The sequence below is a fragment of the Vespa mandarinia genome, chromosome 6 (assembly GCF_050613455.1).
Source record: "Vespa mandarinia isolate Hongniang chromosome 6, ASM5061345v1, whole genome shotgun sequence".
Lineage (NCBI taxonomy): Eukaryota > Metazoa > Arthropoda > Insecta > Hymenoptera > Vespidae > Vespa > Vespa mandarinia.
Window position 1 is genome coordinate 8,052,501 of NC_140815.1, and position 20,000 is coordinate 8,072,500.

At 32.0% G+C, this 20,000-nt stretch overlaps 1 protein-coding gene across 1 annotated transcript in view; it reads left to right on the forward strand.

Annotated features, from left to right (window-relative positions):
- LOC118440766 (uncharacterized) overlaps positions 1–20,000 on the forward strand; it is a 260,945-nt gene that overhangs the window by 199,222 nt on the left and 41,723 nt on the right. The window contains exons 5-7 of the mRNA XM_085657910.1: positions 9,397–11,111; positions 14,660–14,754; positions 15,350–15,468. Coding sequence (XP_085514036.1) covers positions 9,397–11,111; positions 14,660–14,754; positions 15,350–15,468 — 1,929 coding nt within the window. The remainder of the gene's footprint in view (positions 1–9,396; positions 11,112–14,659; positions 14,755–15,349; positions 15,469–20,000) is intronic.

A 20,000-nucleotide genomic window follows, 5' to 3' on the forward strand; every position in this document is an offset into this window, starting at 1 on the left:
TGACGTGAAAGATGAGAGAGATAGAGATAGAGATAGAGAAGAGAAAAAAAAAAGAATAGAGGAAAGAGTTAGTTGAAACATGCAGAAAAGTATTTTACTCCAATATATTCCCTTTCCCCCTCCCCCCTCCCATCGTACAATTTAACTAGTCTCATTTTCTCCGTCGTACTGTCCATTTTCGTCATTTAAAGCAATTCCGAGAGAATTTCAACCCTATATATATATATATAGTTTAGAATCGAGGCTATCTACGAACCATTCTCTATCTATCTCTCTATCTTTATTTCTTTGTCTCTTTATTTCTCTGCATCTCTCTCTCTCTCTCTCTCTCTCTCTTTCTCTTTCTCTTTCTCTCTGTCTTTTTCTCCCATTTCTCTGAGCAACCTAATTCTTCGTACTAGGTAACGACTAACGCTTGTAATTCGTTCCTTCTCATTCTCCTTTTAACTTCACAGTACCTCATCTTCGCGTTCATTTACATCGTCCGAGATTTCGAAAGTAATACCACTACACCGATATACGTATGTAACATAGATACATAGATATATATATATATATATATATATATATATATAACTAAGCTCTATGTATCATCCCCTATGTTAAATTTCTCTCAGTTTTACTCTTATCTCAGTTTATTTTATACACTTTGATATCTTGAGAATGGTCGTGAATTTAAAGGGTGGACGGACGGTGGAAGAGATGGGGACAAAAAAAAAGAAAGAAAAAAAAAAAAGAAAAAAAAGAAAGAGAAAAAATATCTTCCATATTTATATCCAAATATATTTTACTTGTCTATTCTATGATACACTGACGTCAAAAATCTATACGAAAGATTTTAATTAATTAATTTGTCAATCATCGTAATTACGGGATCAGAATAGGAAGAGTAAAGAAATAAAATTGATAAATAAATAAATAAATAAATAAGATAACATATATATATATATAAAAAGAAAATAAACAAGTAAATAACTAGTACTTACTACTTAGTTCTATATATCCAATATAAGCACGTTAATGTTGGTATTATTATACAATACTCGCTTTCGATGATTGAAAGAAAAAGAAAAAGAAAACAAAACGAAACGAAAGAAAAAAGAAAGCATAAAAATAAAAATCTCCGTTATGTAGAACGTTGTATTCGCATCATCGGTGAAAGATCATTATCATTTCGATATGATTACATAACGACGAGATTTCGTGACTCACGCGAACTAACGTGTACCATATTACCGGACATACAAATACGTACATATCTATATATAAAATGCTTAGATACATAAGATATATACACACGTACTATTGTACATATATACATATATATATATATATATATATATATATAACTTTACCATTATCAAGTAACGTCTCAAGACGAGACGTAAGAAGAGGAGGGTTAGAAATTCAACGCAGATATATCTCTTCGGATATTTTTCGAATACGAAGAAAGCAATCCAAGATGGTTTTCTTCCATGTATATGTATGTGTGCAAGCGTCTGTCTCTCTCTCTCTCTCTCTCTCTCTCTCTCTCTTTCTCTCTAATGTTTCGATCTACTCTTACGTCTCCTTCTCCCTATGGAATATAGTTAGAGATAGGTAACTATACTTGGCAAACTTTCGACGGTCGAACAAAACGAAATTATAGGAGCACACGGAGCTCTCTGAACAAAACGATCGATCGAGAAGAGTCGTCCTATGTGTGTTCGCAAGGAACGTGTCCTGTTGTATATATGTGTGTATCCTTCGACGTTTCACCGAATACTGCCGACAATAATTATCTTCTGTTTTTCTTTTGGGACGACTAAAATCGACGACGACGATGATTCGTCTATTCCCCACTCCTTCCATTTCCAACTTGCTCCCCTCTCTCTCTCTCTCTCTTTTTCTCTCTCTTTCATTCTGTTTAACGCAAAGCAATATAAATAATTTACTCGATGCCTAAAGTCGTCGTTTTATTCGTCATCCTTGTTATCGTTCGTGTCCTTTTAACGTCCTTTCATTCTTTTTGTCCCCTTTCATCGTAATGATTATTAATATTATTATTATTTATTCGCGTGTCTAGTGCGTATCATTCGTAGAAACACTGTGGTCTCGTATCGTATCGATAAATAATAATCTCTGCGGTCAATCGTTAACATTTCGTAACTCGTGTGCTCGTAGATTAATCGGATTTCAATGGTATATCCAAAGGACATGATAAATATTAGATAAAGGACGATAACGATAATTCTCGTTCCTTTGAGAGCCATAACAATACTAACCAGAAACGCTTTTGATCCTATATGGTAATTTCCGATTGAATTCTATTCGTGCTATTAGATTATTTATGTACGTATATTTGTACGCGCGCGCGCGTGTGTGTGTGTGTGTTTGTTATTTGTTTGTACGTTTGTGCGTTCGTCTATCTTTTTCTGTGTGTGTGTGCATTTATGTATATATATATATATATATGTTTCATTTACATATATTTGCTAAAATTCATCCACATATGTACGTGATCTCTTTCATATGATCGTACATATATGCATGTATTTGTTACATTGCGTTTCTTTCAAATAAAATATTAGAATTTTATTGATCCTAATTAATATCATTCGTTGTTTTAAATCGTACGATTTTTATTTAACTAAGTTCGTAATATTAAGAATTATTTGAATTTGTTTGAAATTATTATACTGTTTATATCAAATTTTAATGAACATAATTCGATCGAAAAAATTATTTATTGATCCATTAGTTTTAGATAATATTTTAGATATTTAGTTTGTCAGTTTACGTGCTTCAACGTAATATTGAGAATTTTATATTTCATCTCAATAATTATTGGATATATTTCATTTTAATGAACATCTTCTTCGAATTGATTTTGACTTATTTAAAAAAAAAAAAAATCTTACGACGATCTATACATTTTAGATATCTGATTTACAAATTTAATTTAATTACTTGTAATATCATATTTGATTGTAATATAATATTGGATATATCAAATTTTGATGAATCTAATTTCGAGAAGATGTTTCAAGCTTTTATTTTTTTTGTTTTTTTTTTTTTTTCTTTTTTCTTTTTAAAGGATCCTATAACGATTCCATAAATTTTAAACATGTAGTGCGCACGAATTTAATCTAATTTAAAATTAGAATTGCAACAATCGTTGGATATATCGAATTTTAACGAATCTAATTTAGAGAAGGATATTTCTAATTTTTTCTTTTTTTTTTTTTCTTTTTTTTTTTTTTTTCTTTTCGATGATACTCTGACGATCCATGAATCATTGAAACTCAATTTATTTTTAATTTACTTTTTAATATCGATAATTATAAATTTGTATTGCAACGATCATTGCGCATATATCAAATCTTAATGAATCCAATTTATTCATTCGTTTTTGAAAGATCAATGTGTAATGATCCATCAAATATCGAATAAAGAAAATCGCAATGGATGCTTTACGATAAAAGATACAGCCATCAGACACATACATATATAATATATATATATATATATATATATATATATATATATATATGTATGTATGTATATATACGAAAGTCACTTCCGCGTTTCGATAGATACAACGAATGGAGGTGGAACTGAGAAATCCTTGGCTCGATCATCTTGCAGAAAGTCATAACTTTTCGTCGGTGAAACGTTAAAATCCAGACAGCGCCAATGGCATCTACTCGCGTAAATAGCTATGGTAGTTGCCAAATATGTTGCTATTTATCAGTGAGTCAACGAACGGTGTCGACAACCAGACAAAATCCCCGAGACGATCTTCGACGATCCTTCGTATCAAGGGAATCTTACATTTTCTTTTTTGATGGAATACAGTTTGAACGATCTCCAAAAATTTTCTTAACTTCTTATTTTTTTTTTTTTTTTTTTTTTATTTACACGTTGAAATAATTTCTTTTTATTTCTTTTCTTTTCTCTTTTTCTTTTTTTTTTTTTTTTTATTCTTTTTTACTTAATAATTTATCAACTTAAGTATCCCTCGTACATTAGAAATATATTTTATTAGGATATTTTTATTTCACTAATACTTATGCTCCCCACTATATATATATATATATATATATATATATATATATATATAAAGATAAGAAATATTGTGATCGATGAAGCAACGAAGCATGAAAGTCTCGAATATATGAGGGTTGCGACAGGTCCTTGTAAAAGTCCATATTTCATTTTGTATTCCTCGGTGCAGTAGCAGTAGCAGTAGCAGTAGCAGTAGCAGTAGCAGTAGCAGTAGCAGTAGCAGTAGCAGTAGCAGTAGCAGTAGCAGTAGCAGCATTTTCCACTCGAATCAACTAAACTAAACAATAAACCGAGTCACGTAGAACGTATCTCACCACCTATTTTGTCGAAACACGATGGAGAAAGGCTTTCTCTATACGCATCACTTGCATACATGCATATATATGCACTTAGATACACTTTGATATAAGCTTATATATGTAGATATATCGAATATGTTGTATAAACATATTCGTCGACTTAGATCTTAAGAATATCTTATATAAATATATTATATATATATATATATGTATATATATATATATAAATTTTCTATAACCTAAAAACATACTCGAATTTTCAATCAAAATCTTTGATAAATTTCACATAATTAATTTAACATTAATATTAACATTTTATATTTTCCATAATACAAAATTCTATCGTAAACTCATTTTCATATAACGTATGTCCATATATACATATATATATATATATACGTAAATATAATAATTATCATATTGTAAATACAAACGAAAGGATAGTAATTATAATTTATAATGGCATAAATATGGCACACTTGTAATTCGATAAAAAGAAAAAAAAACCTTTTGATGAAGTTCCACATAATTACTTTTAACGTTTGATATCATCCGTAATAATCGATTTACATTTTTTTTTCTACTCCCCATATATATACAATAGTTATCAAATTTCTATGTAATTATTATCATTTTATTTTTAGAGAAAATGAACGGGTATGATAATATTGAGATGACGAATAAAAAAATCTTATTTATCTTTTGATTATTCATTTTCTATATACATATCTATATACTTACATATATTTATTTACTTTTCGACAATAATTTTTCGAGAAATAGAGAAAGAGAGAGAGAGAGAGAGAGAGAGAGAGAGAGAGAGAGAGAAAGCCATTAAAAAACTTTTGACTCGTTCATCGAAAACATACGAAAATACATGAAAAAATTTTCTTTACATAAACATATAGATGCATATATACATATACAAATACATATATATTATTTGTCATATATGGCCAATTTAAATTCGTTTGTATAGTTAATGAAAGAGTAAAGAAACGACGATGATATTAATAGTAGTAATAGTAACAGTAGTAGTAGTAGTAGTAGTAGTAGTAGTAGTAGTTATATTAATATTAACAGTAGTAGTATTAATGGAAGAGTAGTCGTAGTAGTAGTAGTGATAGTAATAGCGATAGTTGTGAGAGTAATGTTTTACAAGCTCGAAAGACGAATAAATATTTATCTCTTGAAAATAGGAGAGCTGGTACGTAATAAGCGATCGGGAACATGCACGTACCTGGGTATTAAAGCGTATCTGATATACATACATATGTAATCCTCAGGTGTGTAAAATATGTATATAGGACGTAGATTTAATAATGTTAAACAGACAACGGATAAGAAAATTTATATTTACTAACGAGTAGGAAATAATAATCTAAGCTTCGTTTAATATCAACCAGATAATGATATCCTCTGATCCATATTTTCTTCTTTATATAAAATCTAATTTTCTAATTTTCCTCTCTTTTTATTTCTCTCTTTTTTTTTATTTTCTTTCCTCTCTCTCTCTCTTTTTGTTTCTTTTTTTTTTTTTCTTTTTTTTTTTTTGTTAAGCGTACAATTGAAAGCGACAATTCGCTTGAATTAATTATTCGTCATAAAGTAAGAAACAAATGGATTGATTATAAAATAGTAGAACACATTAAGAATGATTTATTGAATATTTACGATGAGAACGATCACAATAATAAAAAATAAATTCATTTCAATATTAATAACAATAATAATAATAATAATAATAATAATAATAATAATAATAATAATAATAATAATAATATCATCTAACAATATTTTCCTCTTTAAAGTCCATAATTCTTCTCTTTTATTTGTCATACAATTAAAAGATATAATTCGTGATTAATAATTTACGTCGTCGTTTCATTTTGTCGATAAAATAAAAAAAAAAAAAAAGAAAGAAAAAAAAATGAAAGAAGAATTTACAAATGTATCGATCGTAAAATTATAGAGAATCACGTAGAATAGTTCATCGGAATATTTTCGATGAAACGATAAACACGCATGCATGCATGCACGCATGCAATACACGCGTACACGCACACGCGTAATACAGATAAAAAAAAAAAAAAAAAAGAGAGGAGATAAAGTAAAAGAACGATAGGATATTTCCAATGTCTTATATTTTCGCGTTATAAATCGCCTTTTAATTCTATTTATCCGTTTTTCACTTCGAATAGGAAGTATTTGGAGCGGAAACCATTCTTTAGCTCGCCGCCGAGAGACATACGACATAGACAATCGTACCAGTGCTTGTAAGGGTTTGCGTCTATGTTGGTACCAAGTGAAGGGTAGAAAAAGAAAAGGGGTAGAGAGGAAAGTTGAGAGAGAGAGAGAGAGAGAGAGAGAGGGAAAGAGAGAAAGAGAGAAAGAGAGGGAGATGGAAGAAAGATTCGGACAAAAGTTTCGTCATTCATTTTCTTATCTTGGCTTCTTCCATGGTAACTTCAATCGCGATTGAAACCTTAAATATCTAGAGCGTACAAAGGTGCATTTATAGAGGGGTGGATCAGAGGAGGGGGGGGGAGAAGGGAGGAGGGAGAGTAACCCCTCCTCTTGTTGTTTTAAATTATTCCCCGTTGCCAAGTTCATCTCTCTCTCTCTCTCTCTCTCTCTCTCTTTCTTTCTTTCTTTCTTTCTTTTCTTTTTTTTTTCTTTTTTCTTTTTCTCTCTTCCTCTCTTTCTTTCCTTCCTTTTCTTCTTCTTCTTCTTCTTCTTTTACTTCTTCTTTTAAACGTTTGAAAAGTTGAACAAACATTTCTTCCTCCGGCTATGTAGAAAATCTCTGTACGGTTCGTGAGATTCTCTCTTATTCTCATATTTTCTTCTTTCTACCCTTTATCAGTAAAGAAAGGAGAGAGAGAGAGAGAGAGAGAGAGAGAGAGAGAGAGAGAATGAGGGGAGAGGAGTTAGCTAGCTAGCTAGCTAGCTAACTACATCCAGTGAAATGCAAACAGCTTTCTTTAAAAGACCAACCGACCTTACCGGTGGTAGTTGATATCCAAAAATATTCTAAAAATAGTTAAGGTCATTGAATTTGAATACAAGAGTGTTTACGCTTGGAATAATATGACGTTTTGTCGAAAATCGACAACGAACACTTCGGGGATGACATTTTATATATATATATATATGTATACGCGCACGTACACACACACACGCACACACGTATATACCGAAATGGTACAATGCATTTCGTTCTTGGAATAGTCGTGCAATCGCATTTCGATTATATCTCGAAACGTGCAACACAGAAAGGAAATATAGTACAACGTAGAAGGTATTAGTAGAATAGTATTGTATAGAACGATGAAATAGGTGAGCGCCACTATTACACGAAAGATTTATTCTCGTCTCTCGCAAAACTCTCGATGGGTACATTTGCAAGACGATGAAAGGTCGCTCACACCCCCTTCCCGCCTCCTCCTTCTACTCCTCCTTCTCTTCCCGCCAAACCCAAACCCCAACCTCAACCCCTCGTTCAGTTATGGGGTTGCCGCAGTAAATCCGTGTACCACCACCGTTCTCGCATCCAGATATCGAAATTTCCAGCCGTTTGAGAAATAAATCGAAATACCTTTACGTGAAATACCTTTTGGTCTATTGCTTCTTTTTTTTCTTTCTCTGTTTTCTTTTTTTTTCTTTCTTTCTTTTTTTCTTTCTTTTTTTTCCTTTTCTCTCTCTCTCTCTCTCTCTCTCTCTCTCTCTTTCTCTTTCTCTCTCTCTCTCTCTCTCTCTTTCATATTTTTCTTTTTTCTTTCTTCGTTTTTTCCTCGAAGAAAGAGAGGTAAAATATTCGAACGGGGAAAAAGCCGAGCTATAAAAACTCCTTTGCTTTTTTTCCTCACTTTTTATATTCTCTTCTTACTTGCCAATACTATATTCGATATTTCTTGGATTATTTTTATCTTGTTTAGATGATAAAAAAAAAAAAAAAAAAGTGAATCTAAACAGAAATCACAGGAGAAAAGAAAAGAAAAAAAAAATATATATATATATATATATGTATGTAGAGCCTTAAGGAGAAAAAAAATTACTTTTTTTTACTCAAAATTAAAAAAAAGAAAAAAAAAGAAAAGAGAGAAGAAAAAAGTAGGATCATGGTAAAGATAATTAAAAGACTTTTCAAATGATACACCACAAATGATCCCCTCCGCCTCTCCCCCCTCCCTCCCCCATTCACCGTTTCCATCCAAGATTCTTGAGGTGGAATTTATCTTAGGATGTTGTGTTAGCTCGAAATGGATAAATTTGTGACAATTGACCTAGTCACCCTTAGGCAAAAAGCAAAATTGACCTGTCACAATATTATCCGAAAAAAGAATCACTAAATCTCATAATAATCCCGGTGAAACACAATTTTCATCTATCTCGTGCGATACTTTTTACTTATATATATATATATATATATATATATATATATATATATATATATATACATATATATATACACACACACACACACATACGTACATACGTATACGTCAAAATACCTATAAATAGACAATAAAAAGAAATATATTTGAATGTTTATCGTTGGTCGAATCGTTCGAATTGGTGAGAAAGAATAGCCCTTGGCCATAATCGTATCCGACAAATTTCGTTGCTAGGAATGAGAGGGCGTGAGATAGGGTGAGGATGAGAGACAAGGGTAAAAAAGTGAACTAGCAAGAAAACGAGGAGTAGTATTACCAAATCCATCATTTCTCATCCTCTCTGCTCTTCCACCCCCCGAGCAACGACTTCGATCACGAACAGACATAAAGATCCTCGGTACTAGAGACCTTTTTCGGTGAGCACGTCGAACGAACTGACATGACGGACGAGCCATGGTCTTCATCCTCTCATTCTCGACGATTACTCCTTTCAATCTCTCTCTCTCTCTCTCTCTCTCTCTGTCTCTCTCTGTCTCTCTTTCTCTCTCTTTTCGGTCACTAGCCATTCCCAGGAAGCAATACGAATTTAAGCTTGGAAGAATAATATAGCTGTTTACTTCGATATCTCTCTCTGTCTCTCTTTCTGTTTGTAGAAGCCGAGAACGGTGGCGCCATCGGGCTTGATATCAATCATCCTGGAGGCAGGAACACGGAGGAGGATCATCGACACTTTCCGGATAACGAGAGAAGTACGAGGAATAACAACACAAACAACAACAACAATAATAATAATAATAATAATAATAATAATAATAATAATAATAATAATAATAATAATAATAATAATAACAACAACAACAACAGCAACAACAACAGCGGCAGCAGCAACAATAACAACAACAATAACAATAATAATAGTAGCAGTAGCAGCGGTAACAGTAACAATAAAAATAAAGAGGAAGTGAAGGAGGAGGAGGAGGTTTGGCACGTTGATAAGATCAACGTTAATTCTACGATAGATTTGTCTTATTCAAAGATAAAGAGAAAATCTGATGTTACGACGTTATTATCGGCATCGACGATGACGACAACTATGATAGAACGATCGAATAGAAATAATAATACTAATGAGAAAAGGACAATCGGAAAGGAAATAGATAGAATCGAGTTTCTCGATTACGAGGAAACAGAGCAACAATATCAGAGGGATCAAAGTAAAATGAAAATTGATCAAGATATATCAAGGATTCAGGATGATCCTAAGGATGATTCAACGGTGACGATTGTTCCATCGAGATCCCATCAAAGGATATCGATCGATGTTACTACGTCCAGGGATTTCTCGATGTTAGCTGATAGTACGAGCCTATTCGAAAGCCAATTGGAAAACAGTGTTACAGTGAAGGCTACTTATTTGGAAGTACCTCAACAGGATCCCTCGACGAGTAGTAGGAGCAACAGTAATAGTAATAGTAATAGTAATAGCAATAGTAGTAGTAGTAGTAATAGTAGTAATATCATCAACATCAACATCAGTAACAATAACAACAACAGTGGCAAAATTGACGTCGAGTCATCGTCATCTTCTTCCTCCTCGTCCTTCTCTTCGAGTAACGTCAGATCGAACGATCTTCATCGATCTTCTCGATTAAAGTTACGATACGAGAACGAACACGATAAAAATATTGATCGTGGACATTATATATCATCCAGTATACGTTCGATCGATGATGATTCCCCGTCGCAATATCTTCGTTCTACCGAATCGATCGAGCTAAAGGATTTCAATGACATAAGAGCGATATCCTTTCAAGTACCAAAGCCAGAAATGTTTGAAGAGTTAAATGGCGATGAGAAGGAACGTGATAGTTCCTTAGAATCAATTGTTAAATCTGTTCGTAAGAATAATCATGATATCGATAATATCAAAATTGAGGATCCATTAAAAATGATACCGGAAACGAGAAAGGATCGTTCGAGATTAATGAACGAGTTATCCGGTAATGAGAAATCAACGAAAGCGTTTTACGAGATCAAACCATCGGTTAAAACCGAACTCGAAAGGAACAACGACGGTCATAATAATAATAATAATAATAACAATAATAATAATAATAATAATAATAATAATAATAATAATAATAATAATAGTAATAGTAATAGCAATAGTAATAGTCGTCGTCAATCGATTATTACTAGCACGCAAAAGACTTTGTTAGGTGGAAAATTTGTTTTGCCGAGCGTTGACAGTGCCATTGGAAAATTTGGACCGTACTTCGTCGATGGCGATCGAGAGATCAACGTAACTGCAAGAATTGGCAGCACCGTTGGCCTTGATTGCAAGATAGGCTTGCTTGGTGATAAAAAGGTAAGAATTATTAAAATAAATCTTTATTAACTTATTATAGAACGAACAAAAACTTTCTTTTTTATCTGTTAATTGCAGTCAGAATCCAAACGTTCTTTTTTTATTCTTTTTTTTTTATTTTTTTTTTTTTTTTATTTTTATTTTTTTTTTCTTTTCCTTTCCGCTATTACGTGAAATAAAATAATACGAGTATAATAACGATGATAACATTTTCATAACATTTTACACGATTTTTGATTGAAATGTGTATATTTCACTGGGTGAAAATATTTGATCGTTATTAGATGGATAAAAACGGAACTAAAAACAAAGGAGAAAGAAATAAAAAAGGAAGGAAAGAAAAAAAGAAAAAAGAAAAAAGAAAAAAGAAAAAAAAATAATCTAACGCTTAAATATCGAAAGCTTATTACCAAAAGTAAATCCATCAGCTAAGCTCTCCAATATCGGAGTTTATGTATACCATTTGCCGTTATCAGATTAAATGGTTCTACTGCGAATCGATCGAGGTACACGCGTTTTCGTTCTCTCTCTCTCTCTCTCTCTCTCTCTCTCTCTCTCTCTCTGTGATGCAAATCGCAAATCTACGTTGGATACGTGGATACGAACGTTTTCGGCTTCGATCGTGATTAGCCTTAATCGAAACGGGAAAGAACAACGGAACTAATCTACCGGGTTGCCCGTTTCCAGAATCTAACCACGAATACCGAATGATTTCATTCGTTAAACCGGTGTAAGAGGGAATGCGTAGTGGTTTGTACATAGAGAACGTTTATGTAATGAAAAAAAAAAAGAGAGAGAGAGAGAGAGAGAGAGGGATTGGTTAAAAAAAGAAAAAGATAAAAAAAGAAACAAATAAAGAAAAAGGAAGTAAAAAAAAAAAAAATAATAATAATAATCAAACAACAAAGGAACGAGCTAGCGAAATGAGATTCTTTTCTTTTTTTTTTATTCCTTCATCCATTTATCTCTTTTTTGTTTTTTCTTTTTCCGTTTCCTTTTCTTTTTGCTTTTTATTTTATTTTTATTATTATTATTATTTTTTTTTTTTTTTTTTTTTTTTTTTTTTTTTTTTTAATATAAATTACAATGAAACAATCATTCACGTATTATCGTGAGAAAATCATTGGGCGTTAATAATAGAATAATTTTATGGATGAGCGAATTAAATGGGAAAGAGAGAAAAAGGAAATGATAATAATAATAATAATAATAAAATAGAAAAAAAAGGTAGAAGGGAGTGTAACTAAAATGAGTCAGAGAGAGAGAGAGAGAGAGAGAGAGAGATCATAATTGCAAACACTTTGTTAATCTTCTCTCCATTTCTTTTTCGTTTACTTTTTGCGGGTATATTTCTCTGGTGCACGTTTTGTCAGCAAGAAACTTTCCGCATTTCAATCGGTGCCTCTCTTCTCAGTGTCTCTTTTTCGAGTTTGAGAAACCCCACCCATATCGTTCTCTCTCTCTCTCTCTTTTCTGTTTGTCCCTCTTTCTCTTTCTCATAGATTTTCTCGTGGGCAAGAGGTAGAGTACGAAGTTGCTTGAAATTCCTCAGGGATTCATATTCTCCGGAATACGTAATGTGAAACCGATTGTGGCGTTCGGCCGTGCCAAGGAACGAAAACGAGTGCTTCCGATTCCACCTTGGATATCCATAATATATATAGATATAGATCTATAAATCTATATATATATATATATATATATATATATATATATATATATATTGATACGTTTTAAGAATAGCAAACGACTCGAAACCGTCTTCGAGAACGACAAATTTTATTGCGAAACATCGCCTTTCAAAAATGGCCGATTGGTAGTAAAGAAAAATTAGTTTATCGTGTATACATATATATACATATATATATATATATATATATATATATATATATATTTTTTTTTTATTTTTATACAAAACATTTGTATCCTATTTGTAATGTGTGTTTGTATATATATATATATATATATATATATATATATAGGATACAAGTGTTTAAGAATATATTAAGAATTAATTAAATATACAAATGATAAATGATACAAATAAGTTTTCTTATGGAGATGAAAAAAAAAATAAATTAAGAAATTTTGTAAATAATTTTTTTTTTTTTTGTATTCTATAAAAACCATTCGAAAATAAATTATCTTTGGAATAATAGGAATCAATGATTTAACGTACGATTATAATTGTGTAAATCTGAAAGAATGACGATTGATACTAACATTAATATCGAACAATTACTCTTAACGCTACTAATATATAACGTATTGATTAATAATACCAGCTGATAATATCAAACATTGACTAGTCGTATACTACTATATATATATATCAAATATTAACCCGTACTACCGACAATGTGAAGCATTGACTCGTACTATTGCTAATGTATAACACATTGAGTAATAACACTGATAATATCGAACATTGACTCATACTACTATATCAAATATTGACTCCTACTACTGCTAATACCGTATATACCTATATAACCTATTGACTCGTACTACTATTAATATAAAACATTGACTCGGTACTATTGATAATACTAAACATTGACTCTTACTACTGATAACATGAAACATTGACTCGTACTACTGCAAACTGTCAACATATTGACTCTTACTATTGACAATACGAAGTATTGACTTAGACTATTACTGAGATTTCATTCGTCAATGACTTATTAAAAAAGAAATAAATAAATCAATCAATAAATAAATGAAATAAAAATAAATAAATTAATAAAAAAAAAAAGAAAAAAAAAACTAGAGAGAGAGAGAGAGAGAGAGAGAGAGAGAAAGAGAAAAGTCCTTGAAATTGGCGATATGTATCACTCGACTAAATTCGAGTCTTGAAAGACGACAGAGTTAAATTCTCAAGGAAGTTGCTTGCTTACCTTATCCACCCTCGACCCCGTCCGCCCTTTCTCCAAAGAAGTGAAAACTTTGACCTCTCTCGCGTACACTCTCTCGTAGCACGAACGTCGAAGACTAATGTCGCGGCTGTGAACTAACTTTCGTAACTAACGGCTCCTTGGTCGTCCGTAGGAAACTCGACTTTTATTCGCGAACGTTTGATAAACTCGAAGTTTGAGAATTGAACCTGGATTGATGCTACCCGTGAGAAAGCATTCGTTCTTTTGTGCGTATATATGTATGTATGTATGTGTGTATATGTGTATGTGTGTGTGTGTGTGTGTGTGTGTTTTATACGGATTTCCTCGTGTCTTTGCTTTATAGTAATAAACTATTAAAAAAAAAAAATAAATAAATAAATAATATCAAAGTTCAAAGGTTACATTATATTTGTATTATTTTTCTTTTTCTTTTTCATCCTTTAATACAATTTTCTCTTTTGTTTCTTATCGTTAAAGCAAATCATTAGAACTTTCAATGATAGCTACGGACTATCTCATTTTATCTCGTTTGAATTAAACGCCAAATTCAAATTATTACCATCGAATCGAATCAAATCGTTTCCAATAAATTATTTCAATCTAATAAAGGATTAATCTGCTGCATCTTTTCTGATTGTTTGTTTATAGGTCACTTGGGTGCAACAAGACGAGGATTCCTTTCGACTTTTAACCGTTGGCAGGATCCCTTATAGCGTCGATCAAAGGATCAGCCTTCATTATCGGTAAATTCGATTATCTCGTAGTCATTTTAACTATACAAAAGAAAAAAAAAAAATATATATATATATATATCTCGATCGTCCTAATCCTGATTACATTGATTCCTTCTTTTTCGTTCTTCCTTCTGAAAAGACAGAGAGAGAGAGAGAGAGAGAGAGAGAGAGAAAGAGAAAAAAAAATGAAAAATAAAAAGAAAAGAAAAAAAATAGATCCTCAGGAAAATGAAATTACCGAAAGAATTAAACGCAATTTTTATTATTATACATGACTTTTATATTTATTTTTCATTCTAAAACGCAAACGAGAAATTTATTCTTTCTCTCTCTCTCTCTCTCTTTCTATCCTATTTTGCCAAACGAAATAAACGATTTTATGTCCCATGAAAATCAAACGTCCTGGTAAGACGATTCTTTGCGAGACGACAACAGCATCGTCTCGTAATAAACGAACCACCACACAACGACAACCCCAACCCCCAATCTCTCCCTATCTTCTTGTGTCGTTTCTCTCTTTTTCTCTCTCTCTCTCTCTCTCTCCCTCTCTTTTTCACTTGACTGAAAAGGAAATGAAGTTTTCCTTTCTTTTGATCGTACCCAGGTACCCAAGTAACTGGAGATTGCAAATCCTGTATGCTTCGCCAAGGGACTCAGGACTGTACAAGTGTCAAGTGTCTACTCATCCACCTCTCGTGAAAAAAATTAATGTCATCGTCACAGGTAAGAAGAACAAAAATAATTTATTATGATTTAGCTGTCCTTCTTTTTTTTTTCAAACCTTCCAACCCCAGCCACTTTTCCCCCATTCCATCCTACTCCCTCTTCTCTTACTATTCTCTTACTACTGTTCTTTTCTCTTTTTTCTTCTTTTTTCTTTTTTCTTCTTTCTTTTTTTTTTACATTTTAACTCCAATTCCTTCGGCAAATAATTTTCAAGGATACATCTTATATGTCATTTGTGTTACGTAATTGATTGTATATTTATAGAAAAAGTATAAGAATAATTGAAACATTGTTTGAGGGTGGGCATTGATAGACTGAAAGATTTGAAAATGTCATAACTCGTTCATTTTCATTTTTTTCATTATTTTCATATCTTCTGTAGATCATCCCTTGGAGATTAAAAAAAAAAAATAAAAAAAATGGCTAGTAACATGTATTTCTCGATCAATGATAAAAGATTAAAAGAGAAAAATATGTGCATTTTCGTAAAAGTTAATTTTGTATTTTAATATCAATCATACCGATGTTCGTAAAATATTTTTACTTTTCATTATTGTTACGTTTTCGATGTTACTACGAGAAAGAATGAAACAAAAAAAAAAAAAAACGATAACAAAAATATCTCCTCATTCAGCGTACATCTACATATATAATATAATGATAACTATAATAAATCCATCGTTATTCAGATGCTGTTGCGTGTTATTTCGTGGAAAAACAAAAATAAAAAAAAAAAAAAAAACAAAAAAAAGTAAATAAACGTCGACGTATGTACATACATATATTCTCTCTTACTCCGTGAATCGATATAATGATAAATTAATGCCTATACATATATATACATATATATTTATACCGCGTCACCTTCTCGTATAAATAATCACATCGCGTGAAAAATTAGAGGTCGTCGTAGTCGTCGTATGTCTTAGTCGTTCTCATACGTTCGTATAGCTAGTATCTCCGTAGTATCATTCTCGAAAAGACGTAGACATTGGACGTAGACGTAGAAGCGAAGCGAAGCGAAGTGAAGCGAAGTGAAGTGAAGTGAAGTGAAGTGATGCCAGATAGAGAGAGAGAGAGAGAGAGAGAGAGAGAGAGAGAGAGAGAACGAGAAGATCGGTAAGAGGAGTTGGAGGATAAGGGCCAGGAGGAAAGGGTCAGGAAATCGAAGGCAAGAAGGGTAGTCGAAAGGTTTCCTCTCGAGAACCACACGACGACAGACATCGTAGACGATAGGGGAGAACAGAAGTGGACGATAAAGTATAGACATCGATAAGAGAGTAAGTAAAAGAGTGAAAGAGAGAGAGAAAGAAAGAAAGAGAGAGAGAGAGAGAAACAGAGAGAGAGAGAGAGAGAAAAGGTCGTTGTAAGAATAAACGGGAAATATATTGGCCTCTTTTCTCTTTCTCTTTTTCTCTTTCGAGTTCGTTCACATCACTCCTTCGTGCGGTCCGAATCCCCTTACGTCACCAATTCGGTGCAATGGAAACCCGCATTTCCTCGACTATAAGCGCCCCGGTGGCCGGTAATCTGATCTGATCCGAAGAGGACCGAACGAGAGAACGTCGGTCCGACCGGTGAACAAAAGCTGGCCCGTAAGGGGCGAAGTAGGGCAGAACAAACCCGGATAGACCGACATTGTTACACCAGCCGTCGTCTTCTCTTTCCCTTTCTCTCTCTCTCTCTCTCTCTCTCTCTCTCTCTCTCTCTCGCTCTCTCTCTCTTTCTCTTTTTCTCTTTCTATTTTTCTTGCCTTCTCACTCGTTCTCACTTATTATCTCTCTTTCTCTCTTACTCCACTCGCTCTTTTATACGAATACCTCGACATCGTCATTGCCTCTCTCCGTCCGTTCTTCGACCTCCTGTCGTTGGAATTTCTTTGATCATTGACCCCGTTGTCCAGTAGTTTTTTCTCTCTCTCTCTCTCTCTCTCTCTCTCTCTCCCTCTTTCCTATTAGCCCACCCCCACCCTTTTTTTCCTTCTCTCAGACGAGTGCCATTAACCAATTTCAACGAACGTTTCGTACTTTACAATCCTCCAGCTTCTTTTGATAGCCATCATAACTACAAATTAATGTCCGATATTTCCAAAGGAATTGTTTTCGAACATTGAGATTAGCAATTGAGAATTGTGTTATAGAGATGTAATTATTTTTTCCTTTCTTTCTTTTTTATTTTATTTTACTTTTTTTTTTCTTTTTTCTTTTTTTTTTAGTTATTTTTTTTTTCTTCTTTATTTCTCGAATTCTCCGCTCGCACGGATTATATTATCGCTTTATTAAGCGCGAATTGTAATGCTTAATTACATTATTATTTTATAATCGGTAAAATGATCAGCGGACGAGTAATTAAACGTTATTGGAAACGAATTTGTTTATATTATGAACAATTAATAATTACGATTGGAAAATAAATATCCGTAATGTATCACTGGTATATATATCAACAATCGTTTTAATTACTCGATATCTCTGACTTGTCCTTCGTTATTTCTTTATATATATATACATATATATATATATATATATATATATATATATATATAGTAATATATATATATATATATATTACTTGCTTTTTTTGTTTTTTGTTTTTTGTTTTTTTTTTTGTAATAAAACAGGCTTTAGTGACTCCACAAAGCAAAGCTATATGGTGGTGGGGGGATGGTTGAGAAGGGGGGAAGAATTAATCAAGACCCAATCAACGATCAAAGAGATTAGAGAATAAGGCTCGTAGATTAAATTAACTATCTGTTTGTGATGGTATATGTAGTACATAGATAGGAGTTTCTCATTGTCATTGAAACAATGAATGGAATTCGCTTGCCACTAATATTAACAAATCCTTATTCGTATTTGCATTACGTAATTACGTAAATCTAGAAAACCATTTGATCTTTGAATTAATTAATTTTTATTAATTAATAATTTCATTGATACGACCTATCTATAACGATCTATGAATTAGCCTCTAGCTTGTCAAATTGACTGAAACGATACATGAAAGAAAAAAAATATGTATAGAAATCTGATGGAATGATATATAAATTGCTTTTTAATATTTCTATTTGTAAAATATATTTTCAAAAAAAAAAAAAAAAAAAAAAGAAAAAGAAAAAAAAACGTATTGTAAAATATATACAAATGCAGACGTGTTTACGATTTCATACAACGACACGTAAAGTTATTAAGATTGGAATAGTCTTAGATTAATCGTTATTATTGGTATTAATTATTTTTTTATTAGATGGTCAAAAATATTTTGTCATTCTGTGGTTATAAATAGTGAGGATTACGTCGAGTGTATTGACGATTAAATTTTTTTCAAATTCAAAAAGTGCAATTAATCGATTTGACTTGTTGTAAAACGACTCATATACATGTATACATACATACATACATACATACATACATACATACATACATACATATATTATATGTACAAATAAGTAAGAGAAATAAATTTTTGAAATAACAATACAGCGAAAGGATTGAAAGTAGAACAAAAAAAAAAAAGAAGAAAAGAAAAAAGAAAAAATAAAGGAAAACAAAACAGAGAAAAAATAATTCGTATACCTCTGGTTATAATCTACTTGATACTCGTTCATTATACAATAGTTTAAAGCGTGTTTAAATAGTATACGGAATGAGAGAAAGAGAAAAAGAGAAAAAGAGAAAAAGAGAGAGAGAGAGAGAGAAAGAAAGAGAAAGAGAGAAAAAGAGAGAGAGAGAGAGCAGTAGTTCTTTCACTTTGTTTCTTCAAGAGATACAAATGAGAAAGGAAGCTTTTACGTCTTTTATCTTTCGTCACTCTCGGTTTAGAGAGAAATGAAAAGAGAAAGAGAAACTAAGGCCAAATCTGCCGTTTCGTCTCGTTGCTTATTTTTCTTCGTCTTTTTCTTCTTCTTCTTCTTCTTCTTCTTCTTCTTCTTGTATTTCTTCTACTTTCTTTGACGCGTTCCACCCAAGCCAAAAATGAAACTGTACCTACGAGCTTGTGCTAAAAGGCGAATTCAACAAAATGATTTACTTAACCTCGTTTTCACGTTAAAAGGATAAACAAAAAAGTTGCTGGCTATTATTACGAAATTCTCGAATAGTATAAATAGTATATGATGGTTTATCAAGCAATCGTCTTGTTTTTTGTATTTTTTTTTTTCTTTCCTTTTCTCCCCTCCCGCCGCCCACCCTCCACATCCTACTCCGTCCACGCTCCCAATGAATTATGCAACAAGAACAGTTAACTCTTTTTTATCTTTTTATTTATTTTTTTTTTTCCATTCTTTTTCTCCTATTTTTCTTCCTCTCTTCTTCTTCCTTTTTCTTTTTTTTCTTTTTTTTTTTTCTTTTTTTTTCTCTAAATTCCACAAACAAAAACAAACCAGTTATGCGCAATCGATTATCGGTATTGTGCACGCACGTTGTTATCGCACTTTCGTTTAATAAAATTGCAATCGTGTATCAATTCATTTTTCATCCTTCCCTATCCCTCCCCGGTCCCCCACCCTCCACTACTATTAAAATACACTA